The 24,814-nt window shown below is 33.9% G+C and overlaps 1 protein-coding gene across 1 annotated transcript in view; it reads right to left on the reverse strand.

Moving 5' to 3' along the window:
* Nucleotides 1-44: 44 nt before the first annotated feature.
* The window catches only part of LOC140047077 (laminin subunit gamma-1-like), a 35,096-nt gene continuing 10,326 nt past the window's right edge, over nt 45-24,814 (reverse strand). The window contains exons 2-28 of the mRNA XM_072091888.1: nt 22,864-23,165; nt 21,500-21,630; nt 20,589-20,767; nt 16,037-16,225; nt 14,355-14,472; nt 13,751-13,858; nt 13,137-13,273; nt 12,796-12,918; nt 12,104-12,293; nt 11,442-11,554; nt 10,858-11,091; nt 10,096-10,281; nt 9,875-10,004; nt 9,502-9,614; nt 9,113-9,400; nt 8,482-8,619; nt 7,619-7,810; nt 7,204-7,311; nt 6,261-6,441; nt 5,701-5,835; nt 5,015-5,189; nt 4,608-4,730; nt 4,287-4,401; nt 3,736-3,935; nt 3,137-3,295; nt 2,238-2,337; nt 45-2,122 (exon numbers count right to left, since the gene is read on the reverse strand). Coding sequence (XP_071947989.1) covers nt 1,854-2,122; nt 2,238-2,337; nt 3,137-3,295; nt 3,736-3,935; nt 4,287-4,401; nt 4,608-4,730; nt 5,015-5,189; nt 5,701-5,835; nt 6,261-6,441; nt 7,204-7,311; nt 7,619-7,810; nt 8,482-8,619; nt 9,113-9,400; nt 9,502-9,614; nt 9,875-10,004; nt 10,096-10,281; nt 10,858-11,091; nt 11,442-11,554; nt 12,104-12,293; nt 12,796-12,918; nt 13,137-13,273; nt 13,751-13,858; nt 14,355-14,472; nt 16,037-16,225; nt 20,589-20,767; nt 21,500-21,630; nt 22,864-23,165 — 4,436 coding nt within the window. The 3' untranslated portion in view covers nt 45-1,853. The remainder of the gene's footprint in view (nt 2,123-2,237; nt 2,338-3,136; nt 3,296-3,735; nt 3,936-4,286; nt 4,402-4,607; nt 4,731-5,014; nt 5,190-5,700; nt 5,836-6,260; nt 6,442-7,203; nt 7,312-7,618; nt 7,811-8,481; nt 8,620-9,112; nt 9,401-9,501; nt 9,615-9,874; nt 10,005-10,095; nt 10,282-10,857; nt 11,092-11,441; nt 11,555-12,103; nt 12,294-12,795; nt 12,919-13,136; nt 13,274-13,750; nt 13,859-14,354; nt 14,473-16,036; nt 16,226-20,588; nt 20,768-21,499; nt 21,631-22,863; nt 23,166-24,814) is intronic.

A 24,814-nucleotide genomic window follows, 5' to 3' on the forward strand; every position in this document is an offset into this window, starting at 1 on the left:
AAACAACAAATTAAAAAAAAAAAAAAACATATTGTGAGGTGATTGTTTATTAAATATGGTACAATTATTAAAAACAAAATGTAAATTTGCATATATTAAAAAAAACCTATTGGAAGTAAAAGATAATATCTATACTATTTCTGAAATAATATATCATCAAATAAATTTGAATACTGTATTATTAAAATACATCTGGAAAATCTATGCAAATTACTCAAATTAAAATATGAACCCATTGACAAAATCAATTGAGCGTATCATCTTTAATGGCTAAATAAAATGCTATATAAAAAGCGCATGATACTGTGGAAAAACCACAATTAACAAATAATCTTTATGAAAGTCAATAATATGCAAATCTATGCAAATGAAAACATTAACAACTGTACATAGGGAGAGGTATAAAAATACAATAGCTACAATGGAATATAAACTTACTTCTAAAACACTACTTGATAAAACTAAAACATTCAATACAGTCGCTGGTTACGGAAATTCGGTAACATACTAATGCATGCCACCAAGTGAGAAGGCTAGTTGGTATATTAGACTCGAAAATTAGGTATAATAGTTGGTATTCTGGACTTTTGAATTGCAATAGAGCGTTTCAACCATCTTCAAATTTTGTAATCACAAATTCTTCCAGGATATTACCAGGTTTAAGAATTTGGCGTTATTTTGGACATAATCAATCTGTTGATTACGACACAGTTTAGTGTGTCAACAGAAGTAGATGAATCCTGTTGCCTTTATTCAGGTACTCTACATCATAAGTTAACATTATTAAGCATAGAGTAGTACAATGCTTAAAGGAAGTTTGTAAGCATTTGCGCCTTGAGTGCAACGCTCGTAATAATGCATAACTGATGGGGACAGAATTTATAAGGAAACATGAAACTATACAGCAGAAAGATAAATACAGTGAATGATGATATATATTAGCACCAAGATAGAACCATCCCTAAATTCCCAACCAATAATCTAAGTTTACTTTAATATCTCTTTCACATCACATATCAAAGTTTAAACACATCGGGGCACACACCATAACGAACGCATATGTCCACACCTCTGTGTTAAACTCCGGAGTCTCCAAAGCGATGTGAAAAGGCTATATGTATCTGGTAGAAAGAATTTTTTTTACTTATAAAATTAGCACCACTATCATTTACAGATCCTCTAAATTACCAACATTATATTTCACTATAAGTGTTTATTTATAACTTACTTATCTAAATTTATAAAAAGTGATTGTATAATGGACAATAAAAATGTTTATTGAAAATGCAGCACTTTTGTAACAATACTCCTTCACTTTAAGCATATCAACATGATGACAACTTGTGATAAATGTCGGAAAATAGCGAAATTGTAAGAAAAACTTTGGTAGCTGGTTGATTACTCACATAAACACCATAAATCCATTGTGCGATATTAATATTTTGAAAGAAAAACCTGTTAAATAATTTTGATTATAACTCATTAACTTAAAAAATATTATACCATAATAACTACCAACAACCAAAGCTTTTTGTTGTGTATTTGGCAAAACGTTAAAATGCTTCAAACTCATAAGAACTTAATTTCAACTATTTACACCAATGCCGATAAAAAACGAGACAAGCATTGGGAATTTTAAAACAATATAAAATATGAAACTAAAGCCTAACTCTGGCCTAACAATGATAAATAATATAAAAGACAATTGTGTTTTATTTCTTTAAAATTTGGCAATAAATAACCATATAATGAGCTGCACTACAATCAACTAATTTTCAAAAGATATTTTCGAGCGACATTATGTCACATGAAATTGCAACGCATTTGAATATCAGAAATGCAAATAACTATTATTAAGGGATTGGTTCAACTTCAATACGAACTTTATTGTAGCAATTACTCGGAAGAGAATCTCTGATATCCTCAATATTTCGAACATCTGCCTCTAGTTGCGTTATATCTATTTCGTACTCATTAAGCCATTTTTTTTGCTCCACGTTGCGGGCTTCTAGCGTATTGATCTTAGTGTCCAGTTGAAGGTCAAGTAGAAGCGTTCTATTCAGACCGATTAGTTCTTGCTCTAACTCCTCCAAACGTCTGAAGTCTAGATCACCAAGCTGGCCTGTAATTAGTCAAAATATCTGGTTATCTTTCATCAAATTTGCATAATATTTATTTAGAACAGATACCAGTACTCTCACAAAGGCACGTTAAAGTTTGAAATTTGAGATACGTACCAATATTTTCAAGTAGTGCCGCTAGAAGTTCTTGAGCGTCCTCTAGACTGGACTTTGCCATCTTGGTAGTCGCCTCTGCACTGTTAGCTTTAGCAAGGGCCTGTGAAAATGCAAAAATTACATTAAAGTACTTTCCGTGTGTCATAAATGATGGAATTCATAATGCCTGGTGTCACACTACCATAACATAATGACTAGAAATTTGTATTTGTTTTAGTTCCAATGAACCACTACTTTTTAGAATTTAAGGAACTTACAATGTTTCAAATTAAATTGGTCTAGGTAAAATAAAAACTGACGTAGAATTTTAAGAAAATAACATAAGACAAAATTTAATATTAAAAAAAACGAAAAAAAGTGTGCATAAGGAGGCTAAAATAGGTTTTAAAAGGTTTAAAGAAAAGGCAAAATAGGCATACAAATCATTGAATAGAATTCAAATAATAAAATAGATTAAAAAGTAAATTCCCTATTTAAATTAATTGACCATTACAAAGATTATTACCAGTGGTTACTCATCTAATTAAATTTTATAATTTACGATAGATGACGGTTGTCATTGGCGAGTTAAAATGGTCAAGTGGTTAAGGCAGAGGCGTTTACCATACCTAAAGAGCCAAAAATATTGGCATGGGTTCGAGGCCGACTAGATCCTAGTTCTGGTGGTAAAACAAGTCTTCTCGTTTAAGAATTATAAAACGTATGTCCAGTGTACACAATTTACCAGTGTGCACTTTAAAGAACCCAGTTCATCATTCGAGATGAATAGAGGGTTACCCTGGTGAACTGGTTCACAAAATAGCCCCTGTATCAGGGAGATTACCACCTATCTGTAATTAATTTACTATTGGTAATCCATTTGTGCCTAAAATAAAATAAAATGCATCATTGAAACTTACTTCAGCAGCTAGTTGTTCGTCAGAATCTGCTTGATCTTCCAGTGCCTTTAATTGATCTTTGACCTCTTGTACTTCTCCCTCTAGTCGTACTGCCGTACCTTGAAGATCTAATGCTTCGTAAAACGTTTGGTTTGCCTCATCTTTTATTTTCTTTGCCTCCTATTGCAAAAAATATACATAAGTTGAATAGATGACCTGACCTGACACACATTGACCCGACTTCTATATGAAACCCCATACATTACAATATATAGTTCTAAGAGTGTAAAGGGAGGTCAGATAATACACCACATGATACAAGTATAAATAACAGTAATATTTTTAAAGATATATTTTCATCCTGAAAAAATTAATTGTTTTAATTTTTTTGTTTAATAAGCCATTTATTTTTTTTCATTTTATAAGTGAAGACATTATTTTTTGGTTTTTTTTTACGGATTAAAACTGCAAAATAGCATATTCAATGGTTTTTTTATCTTCATTGTTCATTTTGGGGGACAATACATAATATCACAAATAAAAATATTCAAATACAGATTAATGTGCTAAAATTAAACATTGCTGATTATTAAAAATGGAAAACAAACAATGGTACATACTTCTGAAGCCATTGTGGCAATATCGAGTGCTTCATCCGCGATCTTTCTTGCATTAATGGCATCTTCTTTTGCAGCATCAACAGCTGCCTTGGCATCATTTGCGGTATTGTTTGCTTCGCTGATGGTTTGCTCAATGTCTGGTAACTCACGTAGAGCAACTTCTGCGTCTTTCTTACTGGCTTCAACTTGGTCATCAAAAACTTTAAAACAACACTTACTTCAATCAATCTCATTTATTTTTATATTAAGCATTACAACGTACTGTAGAACTGTTTGGTTGCCACTCAAACAGGACAATGAAGTAGGCTCAATGCATGTGAGTTGACCAACCACAAACGACCGATTATGTATCACATCGTGATTGGTCAAATTGCATGGATAGTCATCAAACATCTATATCCCCTTGTTTTTGTAAGTAAGTTGGTCCCTGAATAGGGCTGCAGCATTTCATAAATAGGGGTGTTCCAAAGGAGGGGTCTTATTGTAATACAAAACTACTACTACTTTTTGCGCTAAGCAGAATTATGTATGATTTTTTCAGTATTACCAACCTTTCAGGGTATCTCTTGTCTGTTCAGCATCTTCTAGGGCCTTATCCGCATCTTTCTTCGCTTGTTCTGCATCAGCTTTGTGGCTATCAACAGTGGCCAAGAGTCTATCTGTTTCCTGTAATGAAATGAATACTATGTTATATAAATATTTTATTGCTATGGTCCATTTTAATTTCTATTAACAGTGTTTTGGCTGAGTGCCCCTCTGCCCACCCACTCAGCCTCTGAGAACATGCATAACATGGACACTGGGTGTGCATTCCTTTCTGGTCTCAAATATATAAAACATGTTATCAATATACTAAAACAAAATTTAAAAACCTGTTGTAGTCGTCTCTTTTCATCCAATAGACCTCTTCCTTCTTTTGATTTTTCTTCTACATCAGTCAACAACATCTGGTTATCGTTAATCAATGCATTAGCTTCATCTTGTATTCTTTTGGCCTACAAAAAATACAATTTATGAATGTAAAATTCAAGGAGGGAAATTTTTTGCACCGTGCTTTTAGGCAGTTATATTTAAGTGGATTGAAGCATTAGGAAACTTGTATCATACCGAAGCTATAGTACTAAGGCTGAAAAAATGTCTTTACCATTCCTGGCAAAGGTACATTCACATTTGTGGAAGACAGCAGCATTTTGTTGAATATAATAATGGAAAATCATATTAAAGAATTCAAAGGGGCGAAACATAACAAGTATGAATGCAGCTCTGGTTGATTAAATACCTCTGTAATGATGTCTGTAGCATTTTTCGACATGGCGTCAGTGTCAAAGGATGGAAGTGGTTTCTGAGCTTCGTTAAGCAGGTTAGTGCTCTCGTCGTGAGCATCCTGGGCACTCATCAATGCTTCAGAAGCAACGCGTTCTGCCTCGTCAGCTAACGATTCAACATCAGTATACCTGAAAAACAAATGATTTTGGTTGAGAAGATAGATCAAAAAGTAAAAGCTCTGTACAATGGGCATGCATATATACACATATCGTCAGCAACACCACGAAGAGACACTAACCATGCAGCTGTTTGATATAAACAAGTGCTTTGGGGAGAAAAAATGTGGTTTAGTAGAGAGTTTTATATGCCTGTAAAGCTAGACAATTAAGCTAAAGGTGTAAATTTATTGTAATCTTGTTAATAAATGAACTAGTATGTTAAGGCTAATAATATTGTCTTGTGTGAAAATGCAAAATCCAATTCATAACGTAATGTCTAGCCACGTTAGTATTACTCTGTGGCGTCACCGACAATATATCTGTATTGTCATATATTTACCAAAACATTCAAACTATAATAATTGGAGTAGAAATGGTAGCTATCAACACTAATTAGTGTGTAGGGAGAAGAAGGGTGTTGGGTTGGAGCCGGTATCTTTTCTATTATTGTCATATACACCAAATAAAACAAAATGGCTACCTGGTTTCTAAGTCGTTGACTTTTGGTTCAATGTAGTCAAGATCTTCAATTCCGTTCACCACATCCAAAGCATCATTTGACGTTTTAAGGGCTTCATCTGCCGTTATTGCGATTGCATCTGCACTATTTTCTAACCTATAATGAAACAAACAAAGCTATGATATAAAACAGTGTCTAATATCTTGGAAGGGTGTTTTTTCTGTTCTCTCCCCTCAGAGGGGCCTGCTAGGAACAAAATTACACTTTAAACAAATTTGATCCTAAACTTCTAGCTATTCAAGTATAAATTGTGATTACGATTAATTTGTGATTATGATTAATTTACAATAACTTGAAATGCTCTGTCACTAATAGTGATTTAACCAATCACAAGCGATGGATTATTCAATCGGTTGTCATTGGTCAACTTGCTTATGTTGCGTTTACATCCTTGCGTTACGTCCTAGTGGGACTCAAGCTTAGACAAGATTAATCATACGGATATGTATATTCATCAAAATGGTATTATGTTTAGAAAGAGATAAATCTAATTCACTGGATTATTAATTGAGAAATCATACCGATCAGCAGCAGCAGTGGCTCTGAAAGTGAGTTCCTTCATTTCACGTTGTTGCGCTGTACTGTTCTCGTTGGCTTGACGCAGCTTTTCAATTTCCTTGTCACCTTCGGTTTTCAAGTAATCCTTTGCAGCGTTCAATGTTGCTTGTGCCCGATTTAGGATGCCTATTGTTTGTGAGATTGCTGTAAAAAGCAAAACATTAATAAATTATATATTAGGAAAAAGCTTTGTTTCATTTTGTTTATTTTTCACTCATTTAAATGCATTTAAACAAACATACATATACAGTGTATAATATATGTGTGGAAGGAGGTCACAGTAAGTTCCTTGAACTTTAAGTCAAGTCCCCTTATCAGTAAAATAAAGTTCCCACCTGTCCGACTCAAATTTTGATTAAATTGCATATACAAATTTCTAAGAACCATAGCCCGGCATCACTATCTTGGAAACTACATATCTTATGAGACTAATTTTCTTTGTGGGTTTTTTTGACATAGTGGATCATATTTGTGGAATTTCGTCAAAATCAGAGTCAGGTGGGGAGCTCTAGTTTATTTGACACGAAATGACCCATTAATAAATTCTTCATAAGGCGTTTAAAGATAAATCAATGAGATAACAACTTGTTTAAGGGTTCTTTCACACCTGTTCCAGCATGGTTCCAGTCCGGCGCCGGCAAACAAAATCAAACGTCAATGTTTCATTTTCATGACACTCCACATGGCTATGCGCCAATCAATATTCATGAAGCCGCATGAAAACAAAACATTGACGTTCATTTGATTTGCCAGCTCCAGAAAGAGGGGTTGTTTTCGAATGTATTCTCTAAAAACTTCTCCACGTCACAATATTGGAATCATTTTAATTTTTGTATGACCCATAGGGTACAAATTTTAAAAATTGGCTAGAAAACAATTGGGTATATATTATTATTCTCTTCTTACCTCCCTGAGCACTGTTGGTATCCTCATCAGCCTGGTTTTTGTTTCCTTCAATACGTTCAAGTTGCTCTCTAAGCTGCGCAATGGCCTCTTCTATCCCAGAAATATCAACTATAAATAATTCAATCATCTGTGTTATCACTTGTCACGAATGAAATTGAACCAATTTATTATACCATAATACCCATTGAAAACTTTAAAATTAGATCAACATAAAAGTAAAAAATCACATATGGCCATCATTTTGAAATATACCGATGTTTCGGTTTCTGAGACTCAGCAGAAAATGAAATAGTATGGAACAGGCAACATATACGGCGTGGTGTTATTTACCTCACTGTAGATGACTTAAATGAAATCTAAATTCAACTTTACGATTATGTTAGGCCAAATTTGAACGACAACACCTGGATATTACCTGGGGCTTCCAGTTGTCTGGCATCTGCCAAGACTTTCTTCACTTCTTCGTCTAATTCCTTTAACCTCCTTTCAAATTCTTTATCATTGACCTCTGTAGGGTCAACTGTGCTAATCAGTTTTCGCAGCGTTTCCATGGCCTCTTCATGTTCTTTGACCTTATCAGCAACCAAGTTGTAACACTCTGGACAATCTATATTTAGAAACCCAGAAATATTATTGATTAATGAAAGTTACCAAGAATACTACTGTGTTTTGAGAGTAATTTTCATTGACTTTTCAGAAAGATAGGATGATGGGATAGTCAGTACTAGGTCAGGGGTTAAATTTACTTGTAGTACAGTATCTGTTGATAAAATCCAGTTGTACTTTAAATCATATTTTCTCTTGGTTTTTCACTTAAGTGCTTCTTAACTACCTCGACTTAAGCAAAATTGTTGGTAAATACCAGTCCTGTATATTATAGAATGATTTGGTATTTATGATGATAATTTTAATAATAAAAGTGTAAAGGCCCTCGCTAATGCGGAATGCTTCACCGTTCTGGATTCTGCGAATTCTGCTTTCAAACTTAAGGTCAAGAAAGCCCTCCACATCACGTGGAGTAAACCTTCCTTGAAAAAACAAATCTATAACTTAGGCGTCACGCTTGCCATATGATTGTTTGTTGCCAACGTTCCTTGTTGTTTTATCATGCTAATTACTTCCTTATTTACATACAACCTGTTCTGATGATGAGAATAGTTTCTCGAAACATGTAACATTTTAAAGAAGTTTGCCTATTCATTAAATGTCTCACTATAGTTATTTTAATTCGATAATAAAAGTAAAGATAACACATGATAGTATCTAACAAATACTTACCAATGCAGCCTTGTGAGATATCATATTTGTTAATCTCGCAACTATCGCATTTTACTCCAAGTACTCCTTCCCTACATGTACAGCTGCCCTGTTCAGTACAATTCAGATACAACGAACCTAGGGGGTCACAGCTACAAGCTGGAGGATAAAAAAAGATCCATATCATTTAAGATTTTACATTATTAATCAATGCATAGAAATAAAGATTTAACAAAGAAATAAACACCGAACGAATATAACTAGATTATTGTAGCTGTTATCCACAGTGGCTGTTTGAACTCATCGCGAAAGGTGTACCAAGATCACATAAACATTTTGCGTACACTAGACCTACGGTTTATAGTCATAATTATAAGAGAATACTCATTCTACCACCAGAACCATGGAGCGAGTGAACCTTGAACCCTTGCCGACCTTATGGCTATGTATTATGGTTCCACTGTCCTAATCGTTAGGTCACTTACTTTCAAAATATTTTTGTTTGTTTGTTTCTTTATTTCCATTCAAAAAATCATAAACATACATAAACAATCATTACAAAACAAAAGAATGGAAATTTTGAATTTGAAAGGAAAGTGAGATGTAATATATTAAGAATATAAAGTAAAGTAATATAAGAACTATATTTTACCATCACATCCTGCTGTTGAGAAACTGTAATGGTCATACAAACAAGACTGACACTGTCGGCCATCGACTCCTTGACGACAATCACACTGTCCCGATATCTGATCGCAACTGTACCTAGTAGAACCTGTTGGTGAACAACCGCACGCCTCGCATCCGTTACCACTTGCGATGTTAAAGTAGCCGTCATAACACTCGTCACATTTATCACCTAAGACGTTCTCTTGGCAATGGCAGACTCCATTACGATCACAGGTAAGGTATCCAGAACCGTGAACATTGCATTCACAAGCTACAAAATAGCAATTTGTAATAGAATTTTTTTTTTAAATAAAATATTTATTGCAGTAAGTAATAAATTCTATTTTTCTGGCTGGAAAAAATGTCACTTACGTTGACATTGTCCTTTGGGATCAGCCATGGCATCACCATAGTAACCATCTGCACAGTATTCACAGAAAAATCCAGCTGTGTTGTAGATGCACTTTAAACATTCCCCAGTGGTACTAACAAAAAAAGTTATTTAATAACGATTTAAAGTTTGCAAAAGAAAAAACCTTTTAAATATATTTACAGGGGTGGGGGGAAGGACATTTTTCAACAAAAAGAAAAAACATCCTTACAAGCTAGGCTAGTTAGGCCTATTAAACATTACTTCTACTACTAGTCTCTAGTTGAAATAGGCACCTCGGGTAAAAAGGGAGTTTGTTCAAACCAAATAACAGTCAAATGATAATTATTAGTACAGTACATCAATTGTATTTACCTATCGCAATTTCCAACCGCATTAGAATCAATATTACCACCACATGTACACCTATTACAACGGGACGCAGGGCCGTTATGGCCGGCTGGATCACCATAGTAACCATCAGCGCAAACATCACATCTGTTACCTGTAATTTAAATAATAAACATTAAAAATACATTTACAATTACATTTAAATGTTATCTTAAAAATAATTATTTAATAATTATTATCTTTACCAATATATCCTTCAGGACACCGGATACAGATCACCTCTCCAAGCGAATCTTGCATGCATTCTGATTGGTCGGGGCATGGACACGGTAGACAATCTTCACGATTACCACGTGTAGCAACCCCATAGTAGCCCTTGGAACATCTCTGGCAATTGTCTCCTTCAGTGTTATCTTCGCAGCGACAAATACCTGAATAGATATTTAATGAAATATTTTAGTTTTAAAAGTAGATGTCTAATCTATACAATACAAGCAACGCTAAACTACTTTCATTAAAAGTACGAGTCGTAAATTTGAAAAAAGGTAGCCTGGAATGTTTGTCTGTATTTATGGTTATACGAAGTTTGTGTTTATTAGTTTCATTTCTTCATATTTATAGTATTAAAGGGACATCTTCAAGATTCAACAAAATGCACCCTGAATAGGCATGTCCCAAACAGAAGTTTTCTTTTCGTACATCAGTTGGGGACTCCTTATGTGAAAGCCATAACCACTTCCTAATATAACTTAGCGTAACTCTATAAATAATCTCTCTCTCACTATAAAGTAAAACAAAAATTGCTCATGTGATTCAAACCCCATACATCAACATGCAAAGTCCATAGTCTATCCATTTGACTACAGAAAGCTCTTGCATTAGTGAATTGTATTGTATTCTTATGTCACACCTTATGGATATAACTAATGAATATTCATGTTTATTTTGTTATGTTTCATGAGGGGTTCCAAACTTATGTATGAAAAAAAATAACAAAATTATCATACCTGAATCAGGACTACATACAGTGGCGTGGTTGTTGCACTCGCATGGAACACATCTGGCAAAAGGATCACCATAAGGTGGGTCTCTGAAGTAGCCAACAGTACAGGATTCACAAGACTGACCAACATAACCTTGTGGGCAGGTACAAACCTCAACCTGATTTGCTGCATCTCTAGTAGTGAGGACGGATCGACGGACAGTGTCAAGCTTGACATTGTCCAATGTACCAGAATTATCTAAGAAAAAAAAATCAGAGAATTTCAATGATGTGAACAGTGGAGTGGAGTTGTGGTTTGGTTGTTATGATGCTTATGGTTACCCTTGGCAATATATAAAAACAAAAACAAAAAACAAAACAAAATACAGTTACAATGCAATATACTATACATAAACAATTTTTTAATCTGTCCACATTAAATTGTATCCTTTACATGGTTTTAAAACACTCAAATGTTGAAGCATTAGGGAGCTCTAAGAAATCATAAACTACAGTAATACACTTCACATTGCTTAGCAAAACTGTGGCTGTGCATGGTGATATATAAAATGCATATAACCAGCAATACAGGATAAACATTTAACCAACCTTGAGTGCCGTATGTCGCACGAATTCGGATGCTTGTCAGGTTAGACATCATGCGCTGGAATCGGAAGGTGTCCAAGGTAGATGTCCATCCATATGATGGGCTCTCGTGCAACCTGAAAGAAAAGGTCTTAGGCTGCTACAGTATCTGTGCCAGAAATCTTCTGACAAAGACATGTGTCACTTAAGCCACTTTAGTACAAGAGAAAAGATATGGGTTACCATATACAAGACATTTCAGCTTTGAAAGGGCTGAATAGGTATATATACAAAAGAAATTGTTCGCTTCTGGATGGACCATGACAAGTGGATTTTGTCTATGTTCCACAACCACCAGGGTCTGTTTAATTACTGTCCCTTTTTTCTAGAGCTCTGTCTACACTATGTGGCAAAAATGCTACCATATTTGGGCACATCACAGTGTAGACAGCTTTACATTTGGAAATGAAAGCTGGCTAAATGTATTCTTAAGGAAGAAGTAAACAGCACAAAGTTCATGAAAATTCTTTTAGCTGCCATTCCCCCACATGCTCCTCCCCACTACTTTTAGCTGCCATTCCACCACATGCTCCTCCCCACTACTTTCAGCTGCCATTCCACCACATGCTCCTCCTCCCTTATACTTTCAGCTCCCATTCCACCAGATGCTCATCCACCCCACTAACCTGAAGCTGAAGGTAGTTGAACGCTGAGAAGGTTCAGCATAATCTTCAGTTCTCATTGGTGCAGTGACTCTATAACCAGCTCCTTCAATCACAAGATCCTCAGAAGATAGACGAACATCATCTTGATCAACACGGAGGTCAAAGGTCAAATATTGACCATACGAAAATATTTGGTCTCCAAGAAACTCAACTAAATAAGAATAAAAATAGAAGCATGATTTAAAAAAATTGTATTTGTTCTAAAGAATACACATTAAAGCTACTCCTTTGTGATATTCCTATTCAGGAGACACCCCTATCAAGGGGGTACTTTTCTCATGAAAAAGGAGAAGAAGGAGAAACATATGTTTTAACACACACTTCTATACAGGGGACATAAAAAATAATATCTTATACAGTAGAAAGGCTTCTTTGTGGTATCCCAATTCAGGACACTTTCCCATGAAAAAGACATAATAATAATAAAAAGTTTTACCAGAACACCCCTATTCTTGGAACAGATTGTTGGGTTCTGAAGTTTTCGCCTATAATTATGGACTTTATCGTATTTTAAGCACAAATATTCTTAAGACATTTCAAAATTATCAGAGAATAATAATAATATTAAAAACTATATAGTACATACACAAATTGGTGGTGATATTTTTGGTTGTCTCAACAAAACAGTAATGTTTACAGAAACCTTTACTTACATGGAGCTTGAAAGTAGTAAAAGTTATTGGTGTCTGCGTATAGTCCAATATTTCCACGGATAGAGTTGAAATTGATTGGTTGCTCATTTCCACCTCGGTCAACTCCTGTCCAACCAGCGCGATCTAGAAGATTTAATATAAATGAGAATAAAGTCACTATTTTAGAAAACTATGCATGTGTAAATGCAAGCAGAATAACTTGTGCTGCTGTCTAAGCAAGACAAACATGGCGACCATCATTCTCAAATATTCTCCTAATCCTTTAATTTACATTGATTACATCAGGTCAATGATCTGTGGAGTGTTAAAATATCATTTTTTGTCCAAGGCAAATTCCTTACCTAAAGTGAATCTACTTTCTATTTTAGAGTTTTCATAGCCTGGTATAGATGTACAGTCAGAGGAATGGCCATGACAGAAGCAGGCTAGACATCCAAACTCATCAGAGCCTTGTAGGTTGAAGAATCCTGGCTTGCACCTAAAAAAACATTTAACGATATCAGTGAAATTTGTCTAAATTGTTTTTGGTATAAACTACTAGTGTCCCAGACTCACTAAGGCGTAGGATTATGGTTCCATTTGATACTTCTTTTCAGTGGTTTTGATTTCTTGAACTACATTCACATTTTTCTGTCTCATGGAATGGCAGACTGCATCGTTCATTAAATAATAAAAAATAGACATCTTCCGTTCTGTGGGAATGTAGTTTTAATTACATACATGAAGAAACATTAACACTATTGCCATTTAACAACCATCCACAACTATAAAATCATCAGTTTACATTGTTTTCATTCAGTTAGAAGAATTATTACTTTAACTTTACTTTTGTTTTATAAGTGTCATCTGAAACTACAGTACTTTCTGGGTTTGCATAAAGTACATGTTTTAATGTGTTACTGTTACCACTTCTTGAATTTATAGCTGTAGTGAACTCTGACCTAGTAAACCTCACCTGTCACAGTTGCGACCTTCGACATTCTGCTTACAGGAGCAGTCACCTGAATTAGAATTACAATCTTCCTGGTTGCCCAGGCTACCATCTCCATAACAATTACAAGCCCTGTAAACAATGGCAATGAAAATAAACAAATAATTGAATTGCAAAAAAAACTATCTTCGTCATTGTTGAATCTTGATTATTTATATAAACCATATAAAGTTCCAATGAAGTTTGATATATCAGAGTACTGTAAAAAGCAAGCCAAAAATATTTCTTTATGAAAAGTATTAATTAAAGATAATATATTTGCCCTCTGAAAAAATAATTTTTGTTGAGTATGCCATTTCAATGTCACATAATAGAATAAATAAATAATAAAAGCAACAAATAGTCAAATTGGCTGCCAGCCAATGGGTTTTTGGTTGAATTTAACCATTTATTTTATAAGTAGAAATGCATTTTGTTTTTTTTTCTATGCAAGTGATAAACTTTATTAACACTACAAAATAACCTAAGTCTGATAAAATTTTCTTTTTTCATGTTTCTTGGGGACAATACACCATTAAAGGATGATTGTAGAATTAATTATATTGTTGATATTATCAACTATTGATACCTGCATCCTGTGATTCCAAAGTCATAGTAATTAGGCAAGCACTGGTCACACCTAAGACCACCCACACCAGGTTTACATACACACTGACCATTAGATGAACATTGTAAATTGAGTGACCCTATAAAGAACAGATAATATAAATAAACAACCTTAGCCAAATGATAATAATACTACAATTCACTACAGTTGGGTTCATATCGAACTTAGGGCGAGATAAGTACTGATCTAGTTAAATTTTACGAGAGCGGTAATTCAATTAAATTCATTAAATTGCGTTCGACGGCTCATGTTAGGGCGAGATAACTTAAGCATCACATGCTCGCGACCCCGCCGACACAAACAGGAAGTACAGTTGAACAGGTTAGGGCACTTTATTGTGGGCTATTCCTTGTGTGTATACGCACCCATTCTACCACCTTCTTCTTTTTCGAGTACTGCTTAACGATCCGTCGACACAATGCTTCCTCAGTTATTATTATTATCGGGGTTTTTACCTATATTTTTACAAATGATTAATGATGACACGACACTGAACTAGATGAAGGTACTGCTTTGCTGCTGTTTGCGTTAGTTGAGTTCGTTTCTAGCTGCATGGAATCCCAGCGAATGATGCGACAACAACGACGGCTCAGATACCTACGATATGCCGAGGAACAGCGCGAACTTGGGGAGATCATGTTTCTTTTACATACAAGCCTAGATGTAACATTTTTTGTCTTCGCTTTTACTTTTTCGGACATGATGAATGCGGTACAGATGTATTGAAATAAGTTTTAAAATAGTAATATGACAGATCGTCGCTCTCGGTTAACATGTGGTTCAGAAATAAAGCTAATTTGTTGTTTATATGTCAAAGTTGAAATTTGCTTTAATCTGATTGGTGTATTGGTGACCTCAAATTCTGAATGCCTCATGCTGTGTTAATTACCTTAATCGTTTTCTAGCTTTACCAGTGGATTTACTATTCAGTCGAGGCGATGGCCTTGACTGACCGTAGTCGAGGAAATTCCTTCATCTCGCCCTAATAATTCGTTCACATCAAAGTTATGGCGACATCATCTCGTTAATCTAGTAAATTTATCTCGCCCTAAGTTCGATATGAACGGGCCTAATAATACTACAATTCACTCTGGTTAACATTTCACTTTAACCAATGGCACACATTCAATATGAATTGTCACTGTCCATCATCATTAATATTATCGTTTCTATCGCACCTTTACCAAGATCAACATAATCCATAAGAACCAATCAGTAACAATGCTTTGCTTAATTTGTAAATTTTTTGTTGAATATGCCATCTTGATATCATATTATAGTTTTTTTAACCAAAAATTAGATAAAGAAAAATTTATTATTTACCTGAAAATACTGTAATATTTTTTTTGTTTAAAGTTTATAACTGAAAACATTATTTTGTCAGGTTTTTTTCTACGGAAATGATTAACTTTGTTAAAACTACAAAATAGCACATTTAAAGTCTGATTTTATTAAAATCTTCATTGTTCATGTTTTTTAGGGACAATACAATTTTATTTTATTTATTCATGGTCAAACAGTAACATATAGAACATAGCTTGAAATTATTTTCATTAAAAATTCACATAATAATAGAGTTAAAAAGGTTACAATTTGGTAAAACACAGATAAAATATAATGATATACTTTAAATTATCCCTTACCCACAAGATTACAGTCGCACAGTCTGCACGGCTCTGAAAGCGACGATCGGTAATAATTTTCCCTACATCTGTCGCATTTAGGTCCAGCTGTATTCTGTGTGCAGTCGACGCAAAATCCTCCGTAACCGGTTCTGTCATACAAATCTTGATTGAACATACAACGGTTCGAGAAACCATTACAGTCGCATACTGAAATAAAACAGTAAATTTTAATAAGAAAATACAACAAGTTTATTTTCATATTAAATTGGCAAGCATCATCCATACAGTTTTCCTTTTACAGCAATCAAGACAAAGTTTTATCAGTCTGTATATCTTTTGGTTTTTGGTAAATTATTTAAATGAGCTGAGGTCTTGACAATTTTCAACGTAACTTACAATTCCAGCGCTCGTTATGCCAATACCAGTAACCGTTGGCAACAGAAACAAGCAACAAGACGATTAAAGACTTAGTTTTTATATAAGTAAATGGAGCCATGTCTTATTGTGAATGCTCCTTATTACAAAGTCCACAAATCGTTGAAGTAAATCTTCTATCAATCTATGCGATGGAGATACTTTATGCAACTATTACAATCCTGTTATACAAAAGATTACTTCCGAATGAAGTATTATAAACTGCGATATCTCTTGAAAAACGTTCCACTACTATTTGGTATTCTCTGGAAAAAAACTAAAAATCAAACTAGATATAGCTTCTTGATTCAAATGAAAAGAAAATGTAAAAATAACAGATAGTCAGAACAGTTTCAGAACAAAATACAGTATTGAGAAATTTACACAGTGAAGTACAGCAATATCTTTATTTTTCCAATCAAAACCGTAACGAAAGTTTATCCAATTTTTTTTTACGAATAATCCAAATTATTTTCCTCTGTAATCTGAATGTGAATGTCTTCAATGCTCGGCTAATAAAATGAAATATCAAAACAGAAATGCAAGTACTCCAGGTTAAAAATGTGTGTTACCAAAATTTAAATCAAGCAATATTTGAAATATAATACAAAGTTCCTTATAATTAGGTTTCCTTCAAATACTTAAATTACTCCCTTTTTAATTGGAAATTTAATAACATTTCAAACTTGGCAAGTAGTAATTTATTATTCAATGAGAAAGGAAAAATCTAGACAGAATCCAATACAATACATCAATATCTGAAACAAATGACTTAGCAAATATAATAGTTAGCCTGTTTCCAAGTCTAATATGAAACTTTCCTTGTTAAAACATCCAATTTTTTAAATACTGTAGAAAGCAAGTAACCAAAATCCAACAAATTTAGACAGCATGCAACTTTCACAGCTGCAAAGTTAATGCAGTTTTCTCAACATTGATGTAGAATATGTTCTTGTTGTAAGATTATAGAAATGTTCTTGCTGAAGATTATTGTAATTACAGCATTCTTAGTTTTAATTCCAACCATTAAATTTAATCTCAATAGCATCAACAAATCTTGAAGAAATTACTGGATAAGAAAGTTAAAGCAGTTTTCCACTTTTTTCAATGAAAATGTTCACAAATCTAGTAAAGTCTAAAACTGGTATAATACACTTGTATGCTGTTAAGCGTCTCCAACGCTTTCTTCAAATGCATCCGAAACTTAGCTAGTATGGAGGTACAAGCTAAGTAAGATGCCTTATCAGTCACTCATTATAGTCTCATCAGGGTACCTAATGGTCAAATGGTCAATTAGAATCTTGTGTCTGTACCTAGCAACCAAATGGTAACTAAATACACAAAACAGAAATAATGTAAACAATGTAAAAATTTACCTGGTTTTTATGAATTAATATAACACTTCATAAATTCAGATGTTGATACTAGAATACAGTTTTGTTGTTATTTATTATTTTTAGTAGATTCTGTACAATGTGATCCATGCTTTTATACAGATCAGCGTTAGCCTTTGGCTTTAATAATATTTTAAGAAATAGTTTACTATGGGAATAAATGATACTGTACCAAAAATTAAACATGCCTTTGGCAAAATGATTTATATATTAAAATTTGTTTAAAAAAATAATATTATATAGGTCATAGGCCATTACCGCCATACCTCTTGTTTTTTGAAAACATAATGTGGTAACTTTGATGTACAAAGTTTAAAATGTTACTTATGAGCTAAGCTGCTTGGAATGCAGTGCCTAGCCATGGATTAACACATTAAAGGTGATGATAGTGTTTACAACCAGTTGATTTATCACCCTAGTGAACCCACTGGTAATATGACTTCACAGTCTGCAAAGAAGCTCATAGAGGGCAGCAAATTAAGAAAATACTGTGCATCACAATTCTGCTATGAAAAATGGTTTGTTGAGACCACCAACTTCCTCAGGAAGCCCAATTCAGACTGTGTTTGACTATTCAAATATCAGAAAAACTAACCATGCGGTAGTACTAAAGCTGTGTCTATCAAACTTTATGTGACAAAAAAAATGTGATGTGGCCATTCAATCAATGTATGGACATAATGATGTAATATCACTACCATATTTAAACATCTATCACTACCATATTTGGGTTAAGTCACACTTTGTCAAACTAGTGTGATAGTATAGACAGAGCTTGAATGATTGTTATTAAATGTGAAAGCGGTTTAAACTGAAAATTAAACTGTGCTATCTCAAAAAAAGTCCACAATTCTAAAAAAGCTCAGTTGTGATTAAAACAAACTTTTGTTGAGAAACTTGAAATCATAATCCTTGGGAAAATATTATTGTTACTAAAAAAAAAACCTATCTGATCAAATCACTTCCTGTTGTAAATGACAATGTTCACCTTTCTTTTCAATTGACTGAACCCACTGTCTACTTTACTAGGGCTGAGGAAGGAAACTGTAACCCAAGAAGTAATAATGGATAAACATTAAAATGGGAGTAATGGATTGGTTCCCTGTCTATTGGTACAAGTCTCATAATTTAATATAGATACCTTACTGTCTAATACCCTATAAGGTACGAGACCTAGGTGAATAGTAAGTGAATATATTAATTTATAAACCCTTTCTACTTAACTGGGCACAATGGATTGGTTCCCTGTCTATTGGTACAAGTCTCATACTTTAGTATAGATACCTTACTGTCTAATACCCTATAAGGTACGAGACCTAGGTGAATAGTAAGTGAATATATTAATTTATAAACCCTTTCTACTTAACTGGGCACAATGGATTGGTTCCCTGTCTATTGGTGCAAGTCTCATAATTTACGTAGATATCTTACTGTCTAATACCCTATAAGGTACGAGACCTAGGTGAATAGTAAGTGAATAAATTAATTTATAAACCCTTTCTACTTAACGTTCACAGTGACATGTTTAGAAAAGTTTATATTTACAATACACTATAGATAAACAATGCAAATATTGTACAATGCTTAAATAGCCAAAAGTTCATACGGAGGTCACATTGAAAAGATTTTAACTTACACAATGTTCACTATTTATTTACTGTAGAGTACTACAGAATGTCAAAGGGCCATTATATGGGATCTAATCAGGGCGAAATTAGGGATGCTACGGCAATTGAGAATGGGCATTACCAAATTAATAAATTCACAAACATAACAATTATAACAGAGAGCCTGCTCATCATCATTTACCACATAATTTTAATAAAACAGATTTAACGTCAACAAATTGAACAGAAAATTCAATTAGTATTTTGTATTATACAAGTATGTCTTACTATTAGTGTATTGTTCTTAAGGAGAGTTTAATCAACTTTATCCCCAGACTCCCAGTGGAAAAGATAAACAAATAAAGATAAACAAAATATACACAGAATGTTTATACTGAAATGTGTCTAGACAAAAAGTTGGTTTCCTAAATGACAGCATCTATATGATGAGACAACAACAGTGACACTTAATATCTAAATTGTGGCATCTAATACCAACAGAAAACAAAATAATTGCTACTTCATTAAAAATAATTTTTGCACCAGACTAAACACTAGTTAGCAGAATATTTGGTATTTTCATTTTTAACTAATCTACTAAGATATATAATTGTTTACATGCAACCACTAAAACCTCAAAGTAATTATTAAGATTGAGGATGAAAAAATTTGTTTACACCAAAGTTTTTATTCACTACATGGTTTGTCTGTTGGACACTTTTAGTCATGGATAGTCTCCAAAAACAAAATACTATTTGAATCAAAGATCTACAGTAACTCATCGCCAGTGGCAATGTAGCTTAGTGGGCGATAGCTCCTTACAAAATTGAGGTCCTGGGTTTAAATCCTAGCTACCCAAAGAATTGTATTGTTCCCATCGCTAATGCACCAATAAACGTAAACCAAACAGCATAGGAGGAGACATCAATACATCATGCAATTGGTAATCAATGTATGATCATTTCATTTCAATTTAAAGAAGCCTAAATTCATCAATTTGTATAATGTACATCACCTTTATTGGGGACAAGGGTTAGGTCAGAAGCTTTATTTACAATCGTCTTTACTCACCATTGCCTAGAGATTTGAGAGAGGGAGGGAGAAGAATTAATACAACAGCCAAAATGATCAGGCTGTTGAATATAGTTTACTTACTTTCACACTCGTGTGCATCAGCTGCAGTAGCCGGCCCCCAAGGCTTATTGTTGTAGAAGGGTTTACACTGTTCACAGTCAGCACCAGCGGTGTTGTGACTACACACGCATACCATCCTCTCATCACCATTCTCGGCAGTGCTCATCTTGCATTGATTCGCATGGCCATTACATTTACATCTAAAACAAAAATCATACCATTTTTTATATATAATTGAAAGCTTCAATTATCTTCAAAAACCATATCAATTTGATCTCTGCTGTGGCTGTGTACAATTGAGAACTTCTGTTAATGTTCTGCCATAACTACGTCCATGATGATAAAATTATTATTCAAATGAAATGGTCACGCCCATGATGATGAAATGTTGATAAAAATAACCATATGGTAAAAAGTAACAGTCTAATGACATCAATTTTTATTCAAGTGCTGACATTTTTCTGATCTTTACAGTTTTTACAATCACATTATAAGTGATTGGTTTAACTTTCTAACAAGACTTAGCTGTATAAACGCACAAGGAAAAGACCCCTGGTTTAGCACTTCTAAGGGCCCTCCAACAGTACGGTTGGGAAGGTTTCAAACCTGACCATTTTCACAGAGGCCTAGTGGCTTGGAAAGAGATTGCCCCTTTTCTTGCGAGAACCGCACCACTTTATTTCCTGTGGCTAAAGTACATCACTGTGCATTAGGGGCGTTCACGCTAGAATGGAGCCCTTTGGTGCAAATGGGTTTAGCCAGTGAGAGCTCATAGCAATTACCGTAGATCTAACACTACAAAGCATAAGCAGGAAACATTTGAGAGAATCCTACAAGACGTTAATGTAGTCAGTAGGAAACAAATCAAATTGCCAGTACGTTTTAGGTGGACCTGGAATTTGATAAAAACAAGACAGAAATGCTGAACAAACCTTGCACCAACGGAAAAGTCAGAGATGGCATAATAGTAAGATCTTAGCACATTTGGCGCATTAAACACTTCATCTCCGAATGTGTTGAGTCGGTTCAGAGTTATTCTAATGTCAGTGGCTGTCACCCATTCCTATATAAAAGAAAAATAAAGGGGGTTATTGTCATTAGGGCCGGTTGCAAATGTTTTATGTTATAAACAAGTCATTTTAAACCCAGAGATATTGTACAGTACCCATAACATAATACATTACAACTTATTTCATGGGGACACACCAATTCAGGGGACATTCCTTTTAAAAGGGATACTTTCCCGTGAACAACAGAAAGTGTGTTTTAATGCAGCCAACACTTTTTCAGGGGACACTTATTTCCTGTCCTGTCCTGAATGTGTCCCTACTCTTTATGCACAATTATAGTAATTATGGAGAGTATGAAAAATAGTACAGTAGGAGATACAGAATTGTACAAACATGTGAGAGGCATGGGTTCGAGTCCTGTGTGTGCTATCCTGTGACAATATTACGTTTTCTCATCCTTCAAATAGGACATACAGCTGTTGGTCCAATACATACATTGAATATGTGCACAATTATTTCCCAAAGGTACCTGTACTGTAAATTGTACTATTTTTTTTATTAATTTACTAGAACCCCCAAGAAGAACATTGTTTAATTGTATTTTTATAAACTACATGATCACAATCATTGTTATTGTTAGTATCATAGCCTGGACCATCATCAATCCATTTTGTATATTGATACTACCTACATAATCCTGTGAGTGGGTGTCAACAGTAGGTGTCCATGTGGGTGAACGTTTAAAGAGACTTCAGGAAACCATACTTGCAAACATTATTTTTCTATGGGCCTGTTTCTGCTGCACAACGGCAATTAACACCAATTTATTTAAGAATCAACCGCATTTCTGCTAAGTTTGTACTCCCAAATAATCACTTATCAATGCGTGGTAGACGAATAAACAGACATTTAAAAATCTTGGGGTAATGTATTCATACAATTATAAAATAAGCCCAAGGTGCAAAACGTTCCAAATGTGATACGAAAATCCTCATCTGTTATACAGATGTGCAAAGTTGTGATTTTGAACTTACACCATGATAACACAAGTACTGCTAATGTGTGCAACTGGGTGTCATAATTGCTTTAACTAATCGCAAGTTTAGTCATATCGTTGTTGTCAACATTGATAGTTATTTTCAACCCATTGTAGGATAAAGGCCCCTCCTAAGTAATGACTTGATAACTTTACATTTTGTGCTGTTCGCGTCAATGTTACAAATTGCTATATGTAATTCATCGGGTATAAGGCTGTATTTTATTTTCTGTGAAGTTAATTACTATACCTGTAATACTGGACTTTGGTCAAAAGCGGTTCTGCTAGGTCTACCTTGCAGCGTACTGAACGCCACATTACCTCCAGTGAGTGGCGAGATGTTACTATACTCATCAGTACATATAGCCTTATCCTCCATTTCATATGTAATATACTCCTTTAATGGTAGGTTATACATTGTCAGACAGTCGCCACTATAATACTGGTAAGGTGTCCAATCGGAATCGGAAGTTGTACGCTTGTAGATGGCAAACGACTCCGGTCGACTTGTGTGGAATTTCAGTCTAACAAATGTAATATCAAAAGATTTTCCTGAAAAATAGAGAAATCAAGAGTGTAAATTATAAAGAAAAAATCTGAAAGTATCATATAATTTGGAAACAATATTTTCAGCATAAAAAGAAAATATTTTCTTCAATGAAAATACCAAACCGCTCAAATATGTTATCAGACTATTTATTACATACTTGACCCAATTCCAGGTGATAATTCCCAGGTGGGGTAGGTGGGGCACTTGCAGGAAAGTAGGTCAAACTGTATAAACAATAAACAATTTTTCTAGTTTTCATGTGTCTGTTGTGTAGAAAATAGATTTTTAGTTGGTCTTTTATTGAAACATTATAAGGGTTTGGAGATCTTTTATTTTATTTGAATGATTATTTGAATGGAGGGAAATTTAATTGGAGTGGATGGGTTTATTTTAGTAGACAGTCTAATAATCAAACGTACAGTTAATGTAGTTTGTGGGTTTTATAATAGCTAAATTCCTAATTGTAGAATCCAGACATTTTTGTATGCTGTATAAATCTTTTTAAACTATTTATAAATATACATTTTTTATCTTGAATGTTTTTCTGCTTTCAATGTTAAATTTTTCAAGTTTGATACCAATTTTTTTCATGAACAAATGTATTATTGAATTTTGCATTAACACACAGAATTGACTAATGACGTAATCAATCTTAAGTTACCACAGACTGAAACTAGAATCTGGTAAATAATAGGCTGAGATAACAGTACAGATATGCTGATATTAATACACCTAAAATTCCATTAGCAAGGTGTAATGCCTAAGCTTATAATAAGCTTCCAAGTTCTGTACATACAGAATTTCAAAGGCCAACTCGGGGTTAAAATTGTCATTGTTTTCAGAAAACGCCACCTTCATACTAAAAAACAAGCAGATAAAATGAATAATTTTTTAGGATGAAATTGCGGACAAAAAAAAATTTGAGGCTCAAATTGCCAAAAAAAGAATATATTTTGAGGCCCAAATTGCCAAACAAAATAAATAAGTAAACAACAGAGGGTGAAGAAAAATTTACAGATTCTGTGAAAATGATATTGTCATTTTTTCAACAAGAAATCTGAATGAAAATTATTTCTTTTTTTAGTCTTATATATTGTTTCTACCACAAATGTCTGACAGTGGTAAATCAAACCTATTGTAAACCAGTCTGAACAGTGTCAGTGTCAAAACATTTAGGTCGCTGGTAGAAGCAGGGAAAGCAGTGTGAGACCGATTGCATGCGTGTGGAATGCAGCCTTAGAACAAACTGCCTGCAGAAAGCCAGTTACAGAGGGCGCACCATGAAACCAGCATGAAACTTGGTTGAATCATCGGCCAGATCAACATGTTTCGACCGCACAACACATTGCTCTAATTATCAATTCACAACCGACAATATGCCAGTGGCTTTTACAGACTTTTTGGAAAAAAAGTTCTATATTTCAGCATTTGTTGCACCTAGTGCCGATACAAAGAAAAGATTAAACAGTCACACTTTATTTAATTCATTGTATAGGAATTCCAATATTTATTTAATTTTAGTATGAATAAAAGGCATCATGTTTTAAAAGTATATGAATAAATTCATTATATTAAAATATATTTTTAGTAACGTACAACAGTTTGATTTGGTACAAAGTTATTCAATTTTTATAGTTTTTAGCATATTTTC

Source organism: Antedon mediterranea, chromosome 4, assembly GCF_964355755.1.
Source record: "Antedon mediterranea chromosome 4, ecAntMedi1.1, whole genome shotgun sequence".
In the NCBI taxonomy this organism is placed as follows: domain Eukaryota; kingdom Metazoa; phylum Echinodermata; class Crinoidea; order Comatulida; family Antedonidae; genus Antedon; species Antedon mediterranea.